The 21,565-nt window shown below is 47.8% G+C and overlaps 2 protein-coding genes across 3 annotated transcripts; both read left to right on the top strand.

Moving 5' to 3' along the window:
- The first annotated feature begins 4,437 nt into the window (after nucleotides 1-4,437).
- On the top strand, nucleotides 4,438-7,075 carry Cenpb (centromere protein B). The gene has a single exon (XM_021152974.2). The coding sequence runs from the start codon at nucleotides 4,491-4,493 to the stop codon at nucleotides 6,294-6,296; it is 1,806 nt and encodes a 601-aa protein (XP_021008633.1). The 5' UTR covers nucleotides 4,438-4,490; the 3' UTR covers nucleotides 6,297-7,075.
- A 96-nt stretch (nucleotides 7,076-7,171) lies between these two features.
- Nucleotides 7,172-13,261, top strand: Spef1 (sperm flagellar 1). Of its 2 annotated transcripts, XM_021155421.2 has the most exons (7): nucleotides 7,172-9,800; nucleotides 11,041-11,152; nucleotides 11,533-11,689; nucleotides 11,903-11,942; nucleotides 12,054-12,108; nucleotides 12,283-12,406; nucleotides 12,517-13,261. In XM_021155421.2, exons 1-7 carry the CDS (start codon nucleotides 9,692-9,694, stop codon nucleotides 12,622-12,624), a joined length of 705 nt encoding a protein of 234 aa, XP_021011080.1. In that variant the 5' UTR covers nucleotides 7,172-9,691; the 3' UTR covers nucleotides 12,625-13,261. The 2 variants fall into 2 exon arrangements, with proteins under 2 accessions (XP_021011080.1, XP_029330150.1); XM_029474290.1 differs by having other exon boundaries at nucleotides 12,283-12,604.
- Nucleotides 13,262-21,565: the final 8,304 nt, after the last annotated feature.

The raw sequence follows: 21,565 nt of genomic DNA, 5'->3' as shown, positions 1-21,565 counted from the left end.
AGCACTTGGGAGGCAGAGGCAGGCAGATTTCTGAGTTCGAGGCCAGCCTGGTCTACAGAGTGAGTTCCAGGACTGCCAGGGCTACACAGAGAAACCCTGTCTCGAAAAACAAAAACAAAAACAAAACACAACAACAACAACAAAGTTATTTATAACCATCTTGCAATCCTACCATTGTGACAACCTAGATCTAACTTATAACTACCTTGGTTCTCCCACCTTGCAACCATGTCTTTGTTTTAGGAGGTCATTAGAAATAACCTGTGTTTGTGTTCTGCTCCTGTAACTTCATCAATTCTGCCCACCAAATCCCTCATTTGGAAACACCTTACCCCTTGTGTTCCTCACATACTATGCTGACCTCTTAAACCCCACCTTATGGGGAGGCAGCCTTTGTGCAGAGTGAAAAGACTTACTTTAATTAAGTACTTGCTTTAATTAATTTGGCCATAATGATTTGGGTCAGTGGTCTTTCTCCTCCAATCTTTGGGATGAACAGAAACCTTAGTTGAGAATATGTCTCTAGCAGACTGGCCTGTAAGCAAGTCTGTGGGACTTTTTCTTGATTAATAATTAATGTGGGAGGGCCCAGCCTACTGTGGGTGACATCACTCTCAGGCAGAGGGTCATGAGTTGTATGTGTAGGGGATGGGAGCACTTGAACTCTTCCATAAGACTCAGGTTTGATTCCCAGCATCCACATGGCAGCTCACAACTGTGTGTAACACTCATTCTGAGGGATCCAATGACCTGTTCTAGGCTTGGTGCACAGACATATATGTGATCAAAGCATCCATACCTATGGGGGTTTGAATATGAGTGACACCCGTAAGCTGGCTCATATATCTGAATGTTTAGGAATGGCACTATTTATTAGAGTAGATGTGGCCTTTGCTGAAAAATGTATGTCACTGGGGGTGGGCTTTGAGGTTTCAAAATCCCAAGCCAGGCCTGGAGGCTCTCTCTCTCCTTGCTGTCTGTAGAACTCTCAGCTACTTCTCCTGCATGGTGTCTGTCTGCATGGCTCTAGGCTTCCCACCCTAATAGTGAACTAAACCTCTAAAGGTGAAATCAAGTCCCCGAGGTCATGGTGTCTTTCCACAGCAAGAGGACACTGACTAAGACAATGAATATAAAATAAGTAAGTCTAAGCAAGCAAACAAAGCATATTTGTCACTTGGGAGGCTAAGACCGGAGAATAAAAACAAGAGTGAGGGTTCCCTGGGCTATGTACTGAGTCTCTAACTCAAAAACCAAAACCAAAGCCAGGTGTGATGGCACCAGACTTCAATTCTAGCACTAAGCTCTGTGAATTCATACCAGCCTGTTCTACACAGAGTTCCAAGACAGCTAGGGCTACATAGTGAGACCTTGTCTCAACAAACAAACAAACAAACAAACAAATAAGCCCCAAACCAAACCACACAAAACAACAAAACCGAGATTGTTTTAGAATGCTTTTGTCCTTGAGTTTCTGAGTCACAGTTTCTCTCTGTAGAACTTGCTCTGTAGACCAGACAGGCTTCAGAAATTGGCTTCCTGAATGCTGGGATTAAAGGTGTGTGCCAATACATCCAGCTTAGAATAATGCTTTTTATATCTTGGGTGGGAAAGGCCTCTGTGTAAGATACAAAACCAGAAGCAATATAGCAGAGTGTAGCCAGATCGGCCTACTTGGAGATTACAAGTAGTCTCATAAACTTGGAAATCACAAGTGGTCTCTAAAATGTTTTTTAAGCTAAGAGATGTGTGGCAATTCAAGAGAGACTTTTATAATACACCTATCAGAGATTTTACATTCAGAGCACATGTGGGGTCTTTATTTTGTTTTGTTTTTTGAGACACGGTTTCTTTGTGTAGTTCTAGCAGTCCTGGAACTCTGTGTAGACCAGGCTGGTCTTGGACTCACAGAGATTCACTTGCTTCTGCCTCCCAAGTGCTGAGATTAAAGGTCTGTGCCACCACTGTTTGGCTAAAGTGGAGTTCTTAAAGGTCGGAAAAATACTGTTGGGGGTAGAGATTATGATTGGCAAACATGAGGCCCTAAGTTTGATCCTTATGGCACATGTAGAAGGGAAAAGACCAGCATGAGAAATGTGGACAAAGGCAGAGACACTCAGGATCCAATATATACATGGAAAGAGAAATGTGTATCCAAAGAGCAGGGAGTCACACTCTCTTCTCTGGCCTTGCAGAACACAACACTGACCTGATTTCTGATGCTGTCTTTATCAGTTTCTCCTAAGTGTGTTGTTCTAGAGTCCTTAACCCGGAAGCTCCCAGGGCACTATCCTTGGTTCTCTTTGTTTCTTGACCTAAAGCTTTGTCTACCCCAGCTCCTTAGCCTGTTATCCTGGAGGCTGCTCTTTCAAGACTTTTTAAAACATGGCAACCTATCAAAACCCTCACCAAAGGTCTCAGGGGTCTATGCAGAAAAGAAGGTAAAATGATGTTTAAGAGCCAGAAGTGAGGGCTGGAGAGATGGCTCAGTGGTTAAGAGCACTGACTGCTCTTCCAGAGGTCCTGAGTTCTAGTCTCAGAAACCATATGGTGGCTCATAACCATCTGTAATGGGATCTGATGCCCTCTTCTGGTGTGTCTGAAGACAGCTATAGAACTCATATACATAAAATAAATAAATCTTTAAAAAAAAAAAAAGAGCCAGAGGTGAGAGATATTTCCACAGAAATAGTGACTTCCACACACAACAGGACTGATACACAGGGCCTGCACAGGTTCAAGACAGACCAGGTCCCAGCACTGAAAGGGGAAGTGGACAAAGTGTCCCATCCCAAACCAAGATGCTCTCTGCAACTGATACCCACTGGCAAAGGGACAATCAGTTTTTTTTCCCCATAAAATGTCAGAGTATATCAACCACACTCAAGGGCAGATCCACGCCCAGATGTAGTTGGTCAACACAAAATGAACTCAAAGGTATTTTTGTAGACTTTTTTGGGCATTTGTTTGTTTGTTTGTTTTACGTACGGGTCTTTTGCTTGTTTGTTTTGAGCTTTGTTTTTGTAGAGCTCTCTCTCTCTCTCTCTCTCTCTCTCTCTCTCTCTCTCTCTCTCATGTGTTTCTTAGGTTGTCTGGTGTGGTGGTACATGTTTTAGTCCCAACACTGGGGAGGCAAAAGCAGTTGAATGTTCATGAGTTTCAGACCATAACATGTCAATACAGAGTTCCAGGTCAGTCAAGGCTATATAATGAGACTCTGCTCAAACAACAAAACAAAAACAGGCAAGCAAAACACTGCAATGTGCACACTGCCTTAAGGGTTCATCACTTTCATGTGCTTGGTCCTGCAGGAGGAGGTTTTAAGATTTATTTGTACAGATGTTTACATACATACACATTTTTGTAGTTTTAGATATGGCTACTTGCATGGGGGGGGCAATAACACCCAGATGTTAATAGTGTTTATGGATTTGAATTACTAGATCTTGTTTATTTTTGTTTTTCAAGAAAGTGTTATTCTGCATAACAAACAGCCCTGGAGACCAGGCTGGGCTCGACCTCCACCTACCTCTGTTTCCCTCATGCTGGAATTTAAGGCATGCGCCATCACAAAAATTGCTAGAATTTTTAAAATGTCATCAACACCATCAAATGGATTTAAATGCTATGTTGTCTTTACAATAACATAAGTGCGTAACCATAGATTGGCTTTTTCACATTTGGAACAGTATACACCATTAAAGTTCATGTTAGGTGTCTGAGAAAAAGGCGCAGCACTTAAAGTGCACAGGCTGCTCTCAAGAGGTTTGGATCCCAGCACCCACGTTGCAATTCATAATAACCTGCAATCCCACTTCTCCTGTATGAAGCCCTCTTCTGGTCCGCTTGGGCATCTGCATGCAGGAGCGCCTACACACAGGCAGACATTCACATGCATAAAGACAATTATTTAAAAAGAAGCATACAGACAATTGCATTTACACATAGCAAAAAAAAACTCCTAATCGCTTGACGCCAGCCAATTAAAACGCAGTCTAAGCAGCCTGATGCCAGCTAGCCGCCTCTGGAGGAACGAGAAGACCGGAGAGCACCAAAAGATCCCTGCGCATCTGTTCAGGTGCCTAAGTGCGTTTTGTCTCTGCGGATGACCTTTCCCGCGCGTGGCCGAGGCGCACAGTCCAGGCCTCAGCGCCCCCGGCGGCGGGTCCGGGCAGCGGCGCGGGGTCGGGGAGGCGGCGCCCACCGTCCCCGCGCTTCCCGCGAGATCCCGCGCGCGCTCCGCCCCGCGCCGCGCCGCGCTCCCCGCTGGGCACGTCCTGCCGCCCGCGCCTCCCGCGCCGCTCGCCACCGCCCGCCGCCGCCCCGCGAGCCGCTTTGTCTCGGGCGGGGCGCGCGGAGAGGCCACCAGGTGCCCCCCGCCGCGGGCCCGGGCCCCCCGCCCCGGGGCGGCGACGGCGGTGCCGGGCCCGGGCCCCCCGCCCCGGGGCGGCGACGGCGGTGCCGGGCCCCGGGGCGGAGGGCGCGCCGGGATGGGCCCCAAGCGGCGGCAGCTGACCTTCCGGGAGAAGTCGCGGATCATCCAGGAGGTGGAGGAGAACCCGGACCTACGCAAGGGCGAGATCGCGCGGCGCTTCAACATCCCGCCGTCCACGCTGAGCACCATCTTGAAGAACAAGCGCGCCATCCTGGCATCGGAGCGCAAGTACGGAGTGGCCTCCACCTGCCGCAAGACCAACAAGCTGTCCCCGTACGACAAGCTGGAGGGGCTTCTCATCGCTTGGTTCCAGCAGATCCGCGCCGCCGGGCTGCCGGTCAAGGGCATCATCCTGAAAGAGAAGGCGCTGCGGATAGCGGAGGAGCTGGGCATGGACGACTTCACTGCTTCCAACGGCTGGCTGGATCGCTTCCGCAGGCGCCACGGTGTAGTGGCCTGCAGCGGCGTGACCCGTTCTCGGGCGCGAAGCTCTGCCCCTCGGGCCCCAGCGGCACCTGCTGGCCCAGCCACCGTGCCCTCCGAGGGCAGCGGTGGGAGCACACCCGGCTGGCGCATGAGAGAGGAGCAGCCGCCGTCGGTAGCTGAGGGCTACGCCTCGCAGGACGTGTTCAGCGCCACCGAGACCAGCCTGTGGTACGACTTTCTGTCGGACCAGGCCTCAGGGCCCTGGGGAGGTGATGGACCGGCGCGCCAGGCCACCCAGCGCCTTAGCGTTTTGCTGTGCGCCAACGCCGATGGCAGCGAGAAGCTTCCCCCACTGGTCGCAGGCAAGTCTGCCAAGCCCCGTGCAGGCCAAGGTGGTCTGCCCTGCGACTACACTGCCAACTCGAAGGGTGGAGTCACCACCCAGGCTCTGGCTAAGTACTTGAAAGCTCTGGACACTCGAATGGCAGCAGAATCTCGTCGGGTCCTTCTGTTGGCTGGCCGTCTGGCTGCCCAGTCCTTGGACACCTCGGGCCTGCGGCACGTGCAGCTGGCCTTCTTCCCTCCTGGCACCGTGCATCCTTTGGAGCGAGGAGTGGTCCAACAGGTGAAGGGCCACTACCGCCAGGCGATGTTGCTCAAGGCCATGGCAGCACTCGAGGGCCAGGATCCCTCAGGCTTGCAACTGGGCCTAGTGGAGGCCCTGCACTTTGTGGCTGCAGCCTGGCAGGCAGTGGAGCCCTCGGACATAGCAACTTGTTTTCGTGAGGCCGGTTTTGGAGGTGGCCTTAATGCCACTATCACCACTTCCTTCAAGAGTGAGGGAGAGGAAGAGGAGGAAGAGGAGGAGGAAGAAGAGGAGGAGGAGGAAGAGGAGGAGGGTGAAGGGGAAGAGGAGGAGGAAGAGGAAGAAGGGGAGGAGGAAGAAGGAGGGGAAGGGGAGGAGGTAGGAGAGGAAGAGGTAGAAGAGGAGGGCGAGGTTGATGATAGTGATGAAGAGGAAGAAGAAGAAAGTTCCTCTGAGGGTTTAGAGGCTGAAGACTGGGCCCAGGGAGTAATGGAAGCCAGTGGTTGTTTTGGGGGTTATAGTGTCCAGGAAGAGGCCCAGTGCCCCACCCTCCATTTCCTGGAAGGAGGAGAGGACTCTGACTCGGACAGTGATGAAGAGGAGGATGAGGAGGATGAAGATGAGGAGGATGAAGATGAGGATGATGAGGAGGATGGTGATGAGGTCCCTGTGCCCAGCTTTGGAGAGGCCATGGCTTACTTTGCCATGGTCAAGAGGTACCTGACCTCCTTTCCCATCGATGACCGAGTGCAGAGTCACATCCTTCATTTGGAACATGATCTGGTCCACGTGACTAGGAAGAACCATGCCAGGCAGGCGGGAGTTCGAGGTCTTGGATATCAAAGCTGAGCTGCTGGACATAGCTGTACCCCAGCCCAGATGGGCTGCTCCTGCCCAAGGCAGAGAACTCTGGGCAGCTGCTGGAGATGGCTGGAGAAGCCCAGGGCTTTCAGCAACGCTTCGCCAGGTTCCAGGCTCCAGGCTCTGAGACAGGCCCAGGGGCTGAGGTCCCCCTCACTGCTGTTGCTCTTTCTCAGAATCCTCTTTCCTCCCCATTAGTCCCTGGGCTCAGGGCACTGGATGGGTGGGGAGCTGTCCGGTGCTACCACACCATGCCATCAGTGGGCTAGATCACAGCAGCAGCCAGGGTTGGGTCCTGGAAGCTCTTGGCCAGAGAGTGCCTCTCCCCCTGCCACCCAACCAGGTCTTTGGTGGGGGGATCCCAAAGCCATTCTGGAAAGGGCTCCTGAGGAAGGTCTAGCCTAGGCCCCCACAAAACTAGCAGCCCCCCTCCTGCATCTCTAGGCTGTCTAAAAGAAGCACAGTGTAACTGAGGGCAGGCTCCCGAGCCTGCCTCTGCCTGCTTTCCACCTCCCCAGATCCCTTTCTCTGGCACTTGGTTTTCTTTCCAGATTGGAGGTTTCCAGGAGGCCCTCCAGGGGCGTGACAGCAGGCACCTCCAATCTGGGTAGCTACAGGCCTCTGCCTCATCCTCTGCAGACCCCCATCCTGGGCAGAGGGGCCTGGGGCTGGGCCCAGAGTCCAGCCACCCAGGTGCTCCTTTCCCAGCTTGAATTCAATAAATCTGTCCGCTCCCCTTTTGTGGGAGTGAATGTTTTAACAGCCAAGGATGCATCCTTCATGGTCTGGGCTTGCGTCTATCTTGGGGGACACATCCTTTCCCGATTCCCCTTGGTTCTTGCCGTTAGCGGGACATGGAAGCAAGGTTTGAGCAGATGGACATGACTGGGGTGAGTGGCAGGCAGTGGTACCCACATGTAAATGTTACAGAATTCTGGGGAAGGAGGGTGTTACATCATTTTGATAGACTTGAGGAACCTTAGCCTTAAACTTTGTTAGTGAGAAGCTCCGGGTGGGGTAGGAGATAGGGAGCCAGCAGATCAGCCCATATGCACCTGATGACCCAGCCCACCAAAGCTAGTGAAAGTCAGCAGGAACGAGAACAACTATGGGATGGCTGTGAGCCAGGTTGGAGCTGGAGGCGCATACAAGGCACCCTTATCTTACCCTACGAGGGAGTTCTTCCGGCCTTTGATGGACATTTTCAAGTCTGTTAGCCACAGCACAGTAACAGAAGGCAAAGTTACTGGGAAACAAATTGCAGCCCCATGAATTGGTAGCTCACTGTGCAAGGCCACTCCCCCCCACTCCAGTCCAAAGGTGAAGGCAGCATGCCCTTCTTTCAGTGCCCAACCCCTCCCCTCAAGGCTCTTCCTTTCTGAGGCCTTCAGGTTCCAGCCAAGGAAAAGCCTGATCAGGGTAGTACCAAACCGGTTTTACCACCTTGACTACGGCTGGCATATTTCCCCTGGTAAATCCCCAAACCCAACATAGCCCAGCCACCAAGTTCTCCCTACCCTGGAATGTAAAGGGGTGGGGGATTATCTAAGTCACCCTTTGTGCCTTGTTTGCCTTAGGTGGGGGCCAGAAAGGTTGAGTCTTGTATTTCTGACACTAAGGAATTACCTCCCTTGGAAATTTGTTTTGTATTTTTTAATGCAAATTTTGTTTTTAATTTGTATTAAGGTAGGGAGGAACCAGGGCCTATAGCAGTCCTGGTAAGAGTTTCACTGCTGAGCCACACTCCCCCTTGAAAGTTTTGAAACAAAGTCCACAAAGTCAAGTAAAGGGGTTGAAATTCCATATGACATCACCCCTTCCTCTAGTTGGAAGCCTGGAGGAGAGGACCAGAAAGTCTAGTCTACCCTGTGGGCTTGCTCTGGAGTAAGTAGGAGGGAGCAGTGGCCTTTTCTCTAGATGCCCCTGGCTAATCCAGGACCTTTGTCCCAAGTTCCAAGTCAAATCACTTTGGTCTGTCTCCTGACAACAAGAATCTCTTCTACTGGACTCTTATGACTTAACACAAGCTGTTGCTAATACGGCCCCTTTTGTGTGCTAGGTGTCAAACACTCAGGTGCCCTTATGAAGTAACAAAAGCCATGACAAACAGGCAAAAGGGTTCAGTAATCTGCCCAGTGCCACATCCATTAGCCTATTGGAAGCAAACTTTCTCCTTCCTTAGGCAGGCTCTAGAAGTACCCCTTTAGTAGTGTGTTTCTTCCCTAAGGAGGGACCTGTGTTCCTAGCCCTCCTGGCTGCAGAAATCAATTTCCAGTTCAGACCAGCCTTTAGAGGGAAGCAAGGGCCATGGCCCTGTCTGTAGAAGCTCTTGTCTTCAGTGTACAGCCGACGTGCAGTCCCCCCCAAACCCATACAAGTGCAAGATACTTACACTTTTTTCTTTCCTACTTGTAAATTACTTTCCAAGTACATCTTTGGGACAAGATGAAAACTGTTTCCATTTTACAAAGGAAATAGGGTTAAGGAACTAAATAACCGTCCCTAAGAAACTGGCTTTAATCTGCTCTCTCTGGGAGTCTGGGTTACATATTAAAGGCTCCAGTTGAGCACATTGCTGGCATGAAGGAATGGCAATGACCTGCAGAGTTTCAGGGGAGGGAGCTATCGAGAAGCACTATTAAACAGTCTTTCAGAGGCAGGAGAGATGGGTTAGTAGTTAAGAGTTCCTGTGCTTCCAGAAGATCCAGATTTGGGTCTTAGCACCAACATGGTGGCTCACAACCATCTCTAAAACCATTTCCAGGGGGATCCAACACCTGTGTACCCAGCACACACATAGTACACACATATAAAAACAGGTAAAACACCCATACCTATAAGAAAACAATAATTTCCAAATAAACAACTTACACACAATCTTGACATGTATCATATTAGCAGAGCTCTGCGCTGTCCACCCCAACCTCCCACCCCATTGGTGACTTGTGTGGTGATGCTGTTATGCTGCTTCCTTTAGAGCTGATAAATGACACAAAGGGAAAGGGGTTTGGGGACATAGTACATTTTCGTAAATCCCAGAATGGGTCAGTGATTGTTCAGCAGGTGGTGTTGGCAGATAGGAGATGCCTTCTTGGAGAGAAAGGAAGATTTAAGAACAGCTAACTGTCCTTTCAAAGCCTGGGCCCAGGGGAAGGTAACATGGAAAAACTACAACTCCCAGAAGTCTCTGTTTCCAGGCACTGTAGCGACGGTTGCTATGGTTTCGGAAAACAATATGGCTGCTCCCAGAAGGATTTGAGTCTGTGCCGAATAGGGACCCAAACGTATATCTGAACGCTCGCAGTTGCGAGAGGAGGCATTTGAAGGGTCCTGGGGCTGGCGCTGGGCTCTGTCGGGAACGTTGAGGCCTTGCTCTGGATCCAATGGAAAGCAGCGTGGATGAGGAGGCTCTGCACCAGCTGTACCTCTGGGTAGACAATATCCCTCTGTCCAGACCCAAGAGAAACCTCTCCCGGGACTTCAGTGACGGAGGTGTGCATTGTTGTGTGTTTTAAAATACTGTCTTTATGTATGTTTAATGGACTTGCGCATATGCTATTGTTGTTGTTATGTGTGTATCTAGAGTGGGGCGGCGTGGGATCCGTATTTTGGGACTTTGACTGTGGAAGCGTGCAGTTGCATTTTCTTCTATTCATGTGTGAAGAATGTATGTCCATTCTATCTTGTATGCATGGAGTGTATCGGTGTGTCTTCCTTCGGGGGCTTTAAGAACTAAGCTGTGTGTCTGTGAACCTGTGTTTGCTCACATTGCTGTGTTCTGCAGTCTGTCTTGTAATTTTTGTTGTTTTGTGAGATAGTCTTGAACTCCTGACTCCCCACCTCTACTGCATTCCTACATTTGCCTCTCAAATTCTGAGATTATAGGCACCGTGCCACTACTCCTGTTGTTTGTTTTTAGTGTGGTGCAAGGGAGTCAAACCCAGGGCATTGTGAACGCTAAGCAATCTTGCTACCAACAGGGCTAAATCCCTAGCCTGTGTTCTTTTGTATTGACATGTTCTGTCCTGCATGTATATGATTTTTTTTTTTTGGGTTGTGTGTTTGTTTTTCAGGAAAGGCTCCTGTATTTAAGAAATGCATAGTTCTGTAGCAGAATGTCCTTCATTTCTATGTGTATAATTGAAGAGGCTATGTGTATATGTGACTTGTATGTGTGTGTTCTATGTGTGTTCTCATGCATACTTAGCATTTATTTGCTGTGTGCATCTATACATTCTGCCCTACATGCATCTATAGATGGACATTTTCGAGACACACAGTTTCTGTGTAGCCCAGAACTCACTATTTTCCTGCATCCTGTGTGATGATGGGCTTGCAGCATGAGCTACCATGCTGCTTAAATGGCTCTGGGGGGTTGAGTGCAGTGCTTTGTACATGCTATTTGAGCATGCTGCCAATTAAGCTATACCTCCCTTTCTGCTTGTGTTAATCTGTGATTCTTCTGAGACGTGTGTGTGCGTGTGCATGTGTGTGTGTTCATGTGAATTCCTAGGATAAGGCTGCAGACACCTATAGGGCCCTCTTGGAGACTGAGTTTTCCTGTGATCTGAGGTTGAGGAATATGCTGAGAAATGGAGGGATCTTGAACAGATCACTGATCTGGCTTTCTTTGTCTCCTTTCTGTGAACCTTCCCCTTTCTGTATCTCTACCCCTTTTCCCTTGATCCTATGCTCCTGCCTTTCGTATCTGCCCCCAACCCTTTCCCCTCAGTCCTGGTTGCAGAGCTTATCAAGTTTTACTTCCCCAAGATGGTGGAGATGCACAATTATGTCCCTGCCAACTCTCTCCAGCAGAAGCTCAGCAACTGGGGTCACCTGAACAGGTAGTAGAATCCCTGGGTGCAGAAGTAGCTTTGGCTGGGGATATGGCTTGGTAGTAGAATGCTTGCACACACACACACACACACACACACACACACACATCCCTGGGTTGGTTCCTAGCAATACAAAATGCTAAACAACGACTATGACAACACCTCCTATGATCTTGACAGGCAGGCTGGGACTGCTGGGGGTGGGGCAGGGGAAACAGAAGAATCCATTTAGAAACAAAATCAAGGAATTATTTTATCTGGATAGAAACAAAGAACTTGGAACACTCAAGCAGAGAGGGCTTCAGATGTCCGCCCTTCCTCTGGTACGATGTCCACTTCTTTTGCATTTTCCTGGTACCCAATCCGCCTATCTCATATTCACCCCCTAGAAAGGTGCTGAACAAGCTGAACTTCTCGGTCCCCGACGATGTGATGCGGAAGATTGCGCAGTGTTCTCCGGGGGTAGTGGAGCTAGTGCTCATTCCACTGAGGCAGCGCCTGGAGGAGCGGCAGAGGCGCCAGAAGCTGGGTGTTGGCTCCTTACAGGTGGGGCTGTTGAGCTTGGTGGTTGGGACGCTGCGGTGGGGTAGGGTATTGGGCAGGGGTGCTCCCCAGACATGGAGAGCCCTGCTGTGGTGATAAATAGAAAGACAAGGTGTCTGTCTAAAAGAACCTGGCCTATGGGGTTGTGGAAAGGGAACAGGGCTTCTTGGAGATAGGTGAACCCAGGCTCACAGGAGACCACATCTGTTCTTTCAGGAGCTGGCTCCTCAGGATAGCAGTGGCTACATGGATATGGGTAAGACGATGCTTCTCTTATCTCAGAAACAGCTTTCCTCACGTCCCTTTAATCAATTTAGGGTCATTCTAGGACTCCAGCAAGGTCACTTCTCCACTTGCTTTGTCTTAGGTTTGCCCCAGAAGGTTCGAGGAGAGGGTGCCCCAGCCTTGGGAGAGCAGCTCAGGTAAAGCTGAGAGTTCGACCTCATCAGGCTTGGTAACTTCCCCACACAGACTAGGTGGCAGTGCCTTGAGGGTTGGGGGCTGCAGTGGGGAGAAGGCGAAGAGGAAAAGCCTGGCCACGGGTAGAAGGGAAAGGTGGGACGTCCAGGCCTCTGCTAAGCTGCTCCCCACTGCAGAGAGGGCCGTCCGTTGGCTTCCCGACCCCCTGGGTATAATCAGGCGCTGCAGGGTGATCCGAGCTTCGTCCTCCAGATCGCTGAAAAGGAGCAGGAGCTGTTGGCCTCTCAAGAGACAGTACAGGTAGGTGAGAAGGGGACACTGATGCCTAAGGGGCAGCTTGAAGCCTGCAGGGGCAAAACACTGGCAAGGCAACAGGTCTTCAGGCTTGATGTCTCTGCGTCGCCACCCAGGTCCTTCAGATGAAGGTGAAGCGTCTGGAACATCTGCTCCAACTTAAGAACGTGCGCATCGATGATCTCTCCCGGCGGCTCCAGCAGGCCGAGCGCAAGCAGCGGTGAGCGGTGCCAGGGCTGCGCGGGGCTTCCCAGAACCCGCCGGAGCCCAAACGCCGCGACCCACCCACTCACCTGCCGACGCAGGGTTGGGAGGGCGGAGCGAGCTGCACACTAGTGCCTCCTGCAGCTACGGCGCTCGGCTGCGGAGGGTTCGAGCGAACGTGGGGTTGCTCAACGCCGAGGCCGGGGACTGATCGTCCTCCTTACACTCCATCTGGGCCAGGAAAAGGGATCACTTTCCACAGCCCAGAAAACCTGTACGAACACACCGCATGATCTCCCAAACCACTTTGGGCCTGGAGAGGCGGTCCTCTGTCTCGTTCCACTCCTCTAGAACCGGTTCCTTTCTCAGCATAGAAGATAGCTTCATCTCTATCCTTGCTAAATCACCAAGGCCTCGGACACTCGAGAAATTATCCCTGGAAGCTGAGGAATTCTCTTGCCCATCCTGTGTGCTGACCGGGGACCAGTTTTAGGGCTGGAAATCACAGCAGCTGGAGAGGAAGGGATAAGGTGTTGAAGTAGGCGGGAGTAAGGGAGGCATCCAGCTGTGCAATCGCTCTCCTCTCAAGGAGCATTCTTAGGAGAGCCTGGGAAGATAGGGCAGAGTTGTCTCCATTAAAGGTGCTGTTGTGCGTTATTTCCTGTGCCTGCCTTCTCTTTCTGCCTGTATGGATCCCCAAAGGCAGTGAGTTCCTGGCTTGTCCTTTATCCCTTTCGCCCAGCTGTCCTCTTTTAGACCCTGTGGACCTATTATTACATTGATGATAATGCCAGTGGGAAGATTTTGTGACGTGTGACAGCCTGCTTGTAGCATTGGGTGACCCCCTCCTTGTCCGTTCGTCCCCACCCCCCGCAGTGTCCTCTAATCTTGTTCAAACCCAAGCTACTATTTTCACCAATTGTGGCCACTCATGTCCTCAACCTTGCCCATGGACTCTTTTTTTTTTTTTTTTTTTAAAGATTTATTTATTTATTATATGTAAGTACACTGTAGCTGTCTTNAGACACTCCAGAAGAGGGCGCCANATCTCGTTACGGATGGTTGTGAGCCACCATGTGGTTGCTGGGATTTGAACTCTGGACCTTCAGAAGAGCAGTCGGGTGTTCTTACCCACTGAGCCATCTCACCAGCCCCTGGACTCTCTTAAATTAGCTTTCTGTATGACTCTCAACCCTGTCCACACACTGGTCTCAATTTATGGATGGTTGGCTACATGTCACTTGACACCCTGACCAAGACATCTGACCATGGTATAACCCTCACTGTAATGATTTGCTGCTGACTGACAGTAATGCTGAACATTTGTAAATCCCAAGACCTGGCAACTCCATTCATCGGCATATTACATGGGAGGAGACTCCTGTGCCCTGAGTTCTGGAAGACACACTGCAACAATCATACAGAACTGAAGCGATGGGCTGGAGAGATGGCTTAGCAATTAAGAGCATTTGCTGTTCTTCCAGAGGACACAGGTTCCATGCCCAGCACCCACATGGCAGCTTGCAACTGTTGATCATTCCAATTCCAGGGTCTCCAACACCCTCCTCTACCTCCATAAACTCCAGGACTGCATGTGGTACACAGAGAGATATATGAGCTTAAAATAACTCTAAAATCTTAAAAAAAAATTAAAAGGAACGTGTATTTGGTTATCTATTACTGTGTAACAAATTACAATCAATGTAAAGGCTTAAAGCAACACATGATGGATTTTGTTTTTTCGTTTTTGTGTTTTTTGAGGGTCAAATCTTGAGCATAGTTCAGTTGGAACATAGACTTCCCGGATCCAGGATGTTTACAAGGTTAAGAACAATGTCTCAACTAGAACCACGACAACTGGGGAAAGAGGCACACTCTGTTGTTAACAAGCCAGTCCCTCGTGGGTTGCAGGGCTTTCATGTTTTGATGATTGCTGGCTTTTGCCTGCTCTGAATTCTTCAACATATGGCCACTTCCAGGGAAGTAGCTTGTAGTGACAGTTTTGGCATTTTGGATTCTTTAAGAAACACAAAAATATTGTAAGTATGGGGTGCTTCAGACTATCCACAGAAGCTATGGTTTGCTTCTTGCTTTAGCAGGGGCATGGTTTTGCCAGCTGCTGATCGTTTCTGGGATTGGGTGACATTTGGAATTCTGGAGACTTTTCAGAGGGTCTATAAATGCTAGGGCCCTGAGAGGCCCTGTGGACTGTTGCTTGCTTTCTGTTGCTTGCTGTTGGTCACGGTTTGTTAGATAGTGCGTGCGCACAGGAGAAAGAAGAAATTAGATATCTTCATGGCAAAGATCAAACTCGCCCCAAGGAACTCGATGCCTCATCGACAGAAAGGAGTCTAAGGATGACATCACCGCCTTTGCCTCTCCTTACTACTGGTAGGGGTTGAAAGGGTGGAAGAAAGAAGAAGCCCCGAAACAGCCTAAGTCCAGATACAGTAGCTAACTTTAATTTTTTAATTTGTATTTTAAATTTATGTATGTGTGCATATGCATGCCACAGTTTGTGTGTGTGGGTGTGTGTGTGTGAGAGAGAGAGAGAGAGAGAGAGAGACCACATAGTGAAGTGTTAGTGCAATTTTAAACGTGATAATTTTTTCTTTAGCCCAACTTGCTCCCAAATAAATGACACAGAGACTATAAGATTTAGTTAATCAAGCTTGATGGCACAATAGCTGCGTAGCTATTAATCTATTTTAATCCTCTCAGCTACTCTAGCTGCCTCCCAGCCAAAATCTAGATACTTGCATTTTTGTATCGATCTGGCTTTCTCCTCAACCCTTTCTTCCCGGTGAATTCCCCAGTCCCACCTCCAACAACCCTCCCCCTTCCCATCTGGGATTGAAAGTCCCGCCCTAGTCTCTTTCTTCTCAGCCATTGGCTGACCAGCTTTTATTGACAAATCAGAGAATAAATGGGGAGCAATGTTTACACAACATTGAGACAGGAACTTCTTAGAATAAGCATTACAATGCCTGTCTGCATTTGAATAATACAAGGATGATATTTACGCAAAGCACAATAATAAGCCTACAGTGAAGGAGAAAACTGACTTTGACAAGAATTCCCTTATCTACACACATCACAACTCAGGTTGTGGCAAATGCCTTTTCCACTGGGCCATCTTGCTGGCCCCATAGTAGCTCATTTTTACTAGGCTCTGTTAAGTGAGAACGTACAAAATGGGCTAGCAAAGCAGTTGTGGCACTGCACGCCTTTAATCCCAGCACTCGGGAAGCAGAGGCAGTTCTATTTCTGTGAGGCCAGTTTGGTCTACACGGCAAGTTCCAGGTTGGCTCTCCAGGGCTATATACTGAGACCGTCTCAATTAAGTAATTAAAAAGATTAAAGGGCTGGAGATAAAGCTCAGTGGGTAAGAGTGTGTACTGCTCTTGTAAGGACTAGAATTCAATTCCCAGCACACACAATGGGCAATCCATAACTGCTTGTAACTCCAGTTCCAGGGGATCTGCTACCTCTGGTTTCTGAGAGGACCTGCACATATGTTGATATACACATAATTAAAATAATAACATTAAATATTTTATATGAATATGTAGCAAAAACGAAATTACAGATGAGACGCCAAACCTACTCCATCTTGGAAACAGTCTCCATCAAAAAAAAAAAAAAAAAAAGCCTGAGAACTTGACCTGGGGCTGAACCCAAGTTCCAGGAAGGACCCCACGGCTTGTTCTTGGCCAGAGTTACTCCCTAGCTACTTCCTAGCAGCAGTTAATCAAAGATTAGTCTGATTGTTTCAGATGTACTTTCAGACTGTTTGTGATTGAGTATGGTCTTGCTTCAGAGCACCCACCTGTTGGCTTACAATAGTCATCCAGTTAGATGCTTGCCAGGATGAATGCCCCATTTTCTATAATACCTTATCCTGATGAGGGTTTGGGGCTGCTTTACCAAATTCTCCTGTGGGTCGGCGGTGAGTAAGCCCAAACCTGAGTTTGTATTAAAAGGGATTGCATCTCAGATGGAAGAATGTTACCCTAATGGGATGACCTCTGAGTTGGCTCCTTGGTGGTCTTTTAGGGTTCAACAATGCTTCCTGGCACAACACCATCTTATCTAACGTAATCATTTAAGTGATATCCCAACACATTTGCTGTACTCTGCTTACTAGAAGCATGTCACTGGATCCAGTCCGAATTTGGGGAGGGGTCATATACTGGCATCAACAGCAAGAGGAATTGTTGGAACTATTTTTCCTTTTGTGGTAATGTAAGATCATGAGACCTGACATACATGAGACCTTGTCTCAAAAAAAGAAAATTGTTGTGGGTTAAGGATTCTCTCCATTGCTGTAAGGAGACACGACGACCAAGGCAACTTTCAAGGGAAAACATTTAACTGGGTGTTTCCTTACAGTTCCAGAGGGTGAGTCCATGACCATCATGGCAGGGATCTTGGTGGCAGGAAGGCAGGGTGCTGGAGCAGTAGCTGAGAGCTCACATAATCTGCAAGTTACAGGAAGAGAGAGCAAGACTGAGTTTGGTAATGACTGACCCCCAAAGACACACCTCCTCCAATAAGGGCACACCCACTCTAGCAAAGCCATGCCTTCCAATCCTTCCCAAACAGTCCTGTTAACTGGGGACCCAACAAAAATCTAACAACAACTTAAAATAATTGGGCTGGTGAAATGGCTCATCAGGTAAAGGCACCTGCCACCAAGCCAAATGACTTGGTCAACCCCTGGGACCCACACAGCAGAAGGGAGAAGTGATTCCCACAAGTTATCTCTGAATTCATGAGTTCTGATTTTCTTTGGCTTATTCATTCCATAGTTCCCCAGATGTTTAAAGAGGAGTGCAAACAGGCTGACAACCCTGAAAGAGAGAAATCATGTAAGCAACAGCTATGAGTTGTTACTTAATGTTTTGGATAGATTAAGCACAACAATGATTTAAAAAAAAAAAAAAAAACCACACATACACACAAAGTAAAAGTAAAGGGCAGGCCTTTAATCCCAGCACATGGGACATAGAGGCAGGCAGATGAAGCCATCTTCGTCTACAGAGTGAGTTCCAGGACAGCCAAAGCTACACAGAGAGACCCTCTCTTGAAAAACCAAAACCTCAAAACAAACAAACAACACAATACAACCAAAACAAAAAAAAAATTAAAATAAAAACGGAACATGAAAAGTCTGCTTGGACATCCTTCCAGAATGTTTTTATTTATTTATTTATTTTTTATTTATTTATTATTATTTTTTTTTTGGTTTTTCGAGACAGGGTTTCTCTGTGTAGCCCTGGCTGTCCTGGCACTCACTTTGTAGACCAGGCTGGCCTCGAACTCAGAAATCCACCTGCCTCTGCCTCCCGAGTGCTGGGATTAAAGGCGTGCACCACCACGCCCGGCATGTTTTTATTTTTTTGAGACAGAGTCAAGTCTTTAACTCAAAACACTGTGTCTCAGCCTCCAGAGTGCTGGGACAAGGGCATGCACCAACCACACCCATAATCCTAGCACTGAGGGGGGAATTACAGCAGGTTTTGTGTGCTAAGACGCATTTGTTGTTGTCTTATGTTTCTTCTTTACACACAGGGCCATGTGTCACATTCTATGCTCTCACCTTCTTGTAGATATAAGGTGATTTATTTTATGAACCAACTTAAATGGACCACAGGGCATCCAGTTGTTTAGTCAGCGTTGTTCTCAGGGCTCTGTGAGAGTGTTCTGGGATATTAGTAGAGGGGTAAAGCAGATTGCCCTACCTTCTATGGGCAGGCCCGCCTCATCCAGTCAGCTGAAGGACTGAGGAGAACACAAAGATTAATTGTCCCTTAGGTATGAGAGAATTCTTACAACCTGATGGCTTTTGAACTGGCAATCTCAGGCCCACTTCCCCTTGTCTTCAGATTCAAACAGAAATACTGGCTCTTGCTGAGTCTTAAGTCTGAGCCTAACAGCCTTTGGACCAGAGCTATCCCATTACCTCTCTTAGTTTCCAAGCCTCAGAATTTGCATTGGAAATGAAGGAAGCATTTTCCTTCCTGTACTTCTAACTATCAAGTCACCATGCTGACTATGGGACGCACCAGCCACCATAACTGTGTGAGCCAACTCCCTAAACCAAAGCAATCACCTAGGCTCTTTCTTTTGGTTCTGCTCTTGTGCTGACTTCAGGGTTCTGCTTTTCTGGAGAACCGTGAGAGTTACAGGATTCTTCCATGTTGCTATAAAAAATGTCTTCTCTTTTAGTCACATAAAATTCTATTGTTTAATCTGCTCTATACTTATTTCCTATTTTTGCTATTAATAGTAGTGCAACAATGATTAGGCTTATGCCTAATAACAGTATTGCATGAGGGGTTATCTGGATGTAAATTTTATAATTGGGGTTGCTAGGTTAAAGAGTGTCATATTCTGAGGGTGGTGACATATGCCCGCAATCCTAGCATACTGGAGATAGAGGCATAAATATCTCTACAAATTTGAAGCATTCCTGGTCTATAAAGCAGGCTCCATGCCAGTCAGGGCGAGACCCTGCCTCAAACAAAATAAATGAGTGTATGTATAGTCCTGTAAAAGGCATTGCTGACTCATCACTGAGACAAACACTGGTGACCTGTGGCCATACTTTGCTTGTTTCAAGAAATGAATTACCATTTTTTTTCTATTGATGAAGATGTGATGCAACTTGCTTTTTTCCCAGTGCTAGCTGGAGCTTCAGTAAGTGCAAACCCTTCAGATAACAGTTTCAAGGGTTCCTATAAATGGATGGCTATATTTTGTTAGGCTGAGAGATCTCTAAACCTACTTTATTTAGGGTTCTTAAATGCTTCAACCTCCCTTCTAGCCCACTCACCGAAGGTAGGGGAGAAAGAAAATTAATAAGACAAGGGAGTTGTGGACCTGTTTAGAAGGAGTTGTTTGGGGGCAATTCCACTCTTCATTGTCAGGATAGCAGCAGTCCACTCTAATAGCAAACACCAAACAAGAATCAGTAGCAGCAGCTTGATCCAGCAGAAACCACAGGCTCTGCCAAATCTGCATGAGTCAACAGAAGCAACAAGAATTAGCCGGAATACCACAAGAAGTTCTTTGGCATGTTTCTCTCTATGAAGTGAAGACCAGTGAAGACCATCGAAGAAGCAAGATCAGTGCAGCACTGTGTGCCCAGTGAAACCTATCGAAGCATTGCTCGGAGTCGAAATGCAAGAACATCCTTTCACTGTTTGTGGGGTTTCATTTATACTCTTTCCAAGCAACATGTGCCCTCTCATGTCTGCTTCAGTAAAACTTCCCCTCACTTGTCTGCTTCAGGTTTCACTATCTAGCCCTGGTTACTCTACAACTCACTATGTAGAACAAGCTGGACTTGAATTCACAGAGATCTGCCTGCCTTTAGTCTTTCAAGTGCTGGGATTCTGTGCACCACCATGTCTGGTGTGTGTGTGAGTGTGCGTGTGAGTGTAGGTAAATGAATACAGGTGCTGTGCAAGCCATATCCCTCTGGAGTTGGAGTTATAGGCTATTGTGAGCTGCCTGAAGTGTGTACTAGGAACCAAACTTGGGTCCTCGTAAGATTGCTCGTAACCACTGAGCCATCTGACCAACCATCATAGGAAGTTTCTTATAGGGATTTAAATACAGGTAATTTTTGGAGATGGTTAAACAGTCTCTGAAAGGCTTCTCTGCCTCTTTTATGTACTAGGAAATGAGCACAGGGCCTTACCAAACTTTGCAAGCATTCTCCCCCTGAGCTATATTCCCACAGGGCCTTACCATACTATGCAAGCATTCTCCCCCAAGCTATATTCCCACACTCAATCATTTTTTAAGACTTTTCAGATAATGTTCCACTAATTTGCTTAGTCTGCCCTTAAACTCACTCTGCAGCCCTGGGAGATCTTCAGCTTTTGAACCTTGTGCCTCAGCCTCTCACGTAGCAGAGGGATTATAGGCCAAATGGCACCAGGTCCCAGGCCCCAGGAAAGTTAATGTTTTTATATCTAACGCTGGAGTTTCAAGTCCAAAGATTATGAGTTGGAAAGGGAAGATGGACATTAAGTGGAACACAGTGGAATCCAAGGGTAGAAGCTCCTGAACAAGGTGAACCCGGTGTCATCTCTTACTGCTTTTGGTCCTCCTGCACATGAACTGCAGAAGCAGCGGGCCCCCTGGGTCAGCTGCCCCAGGAGTCAGAGACTCAAAGGAGAATCAGGAAAACACAGAGTCCTTGTAGGCATATCTGCTAATCTATGTCAGTGAGGTAAGTTAGCAGATCAACAAAGTGTGTGGGTGACAGATCTCTTCCTTGGAGCTTGTAAATGTCAAATTCTGTATTGCTGCTATTTTTCTTCCAATCTTTAAATCTCATGCAAAAATGTCTGTTGTAGCCCGTCCTTATTCAAAACATATGTGAAGGAAAATTTGAAAAATGCTCTTCATACGAGCTAAGTAGCACTTTATAAAGCTACAACAGTCTATATACCAGAAAACCCTAGATATATATTTAAGAGAAATACATAGTGCATTTATCAAAAGAAACACACTAAAATTCAAAAGTAGATGTTATTTTTTTGTATGCAGTATCTTTTGCTCAATATTGTCTTTAAGAATATCTATATTTTTGCATTCATTCAGCTTGTCCTTTGTCGCTGATATCATTGTATAATAACAGTGTAATTTGTTTATTTTATTGTTGATATATATTTGATTTATTCCCGTTTGAGCTTGGCTCAGTAAGTGTTTTACTGCTGTGAACAGACACTATGACCAAGGCGACTCTCTCTCTCTCTTTTTTTTTTTTTTGGTTTTTTGAGACAGGGTTTCTCTGTATAGCCCTGGCTGTCCTGGAACTCACTCTGTAGACCAGGCTGGCCTCAAACTCAGGAATCCGCCTGCTTCTGCCTCCCAAGTGCTGGGATTAAAGGGATGCGCCACCATGCCAAGGCGACTCTTATAAGGACAACATTTAATTGTGGC

The sequence above is a fragment of the Mus caroli genome, chromosome 2 (genome assembly GCF_900094665.2).
Source record: "Mus caroli chromosome 2, CAROLI_EIJ_v1.1, whole genome shotgun sequence".
NCBI lineage: Eukaryota > Metazoa > Chordata > Mammalia > Rodentia > Muridae > Mus > Mus caroli.
Note: the sequence above shows the minus strand (reverse complement) of the source record. Positions and strands in the feature narration are given on the sequence as shown.

Excerpts from the sequence above, each read along its gene's own strand:
- Cenpb (XM_021152974.2), top strand. The coding sequence starts at position 4,491 with ATGGGCCCCAAGCGGCGGCAGCTGACCTTCCGGGAGAAGTCGCGGATC.
- Spef1 (XM_029474290.1), top strand. The coding sequence starts at position 9,692 with ATGGAAAGCAGCGTGGATGAGGAGGCTCTGCACCAGCTGTACCTCTGG. Across the intron at positions 11,153-11,532 it reads AACTGGGGTCACCTGAACAG|AAAGGTGCTGAACAAGCTGA; the intron begins GTAGTAGAATCC and ends TTCACCCCCTAG. Across the intron at positions 11,943-12,053 it reads CAGTGGCTACATGGATATGG|GTTTGCCCCAGAAGGTTCGA; the intron begins GTAAGACGATGC and ends GCTTTGTCTTAG.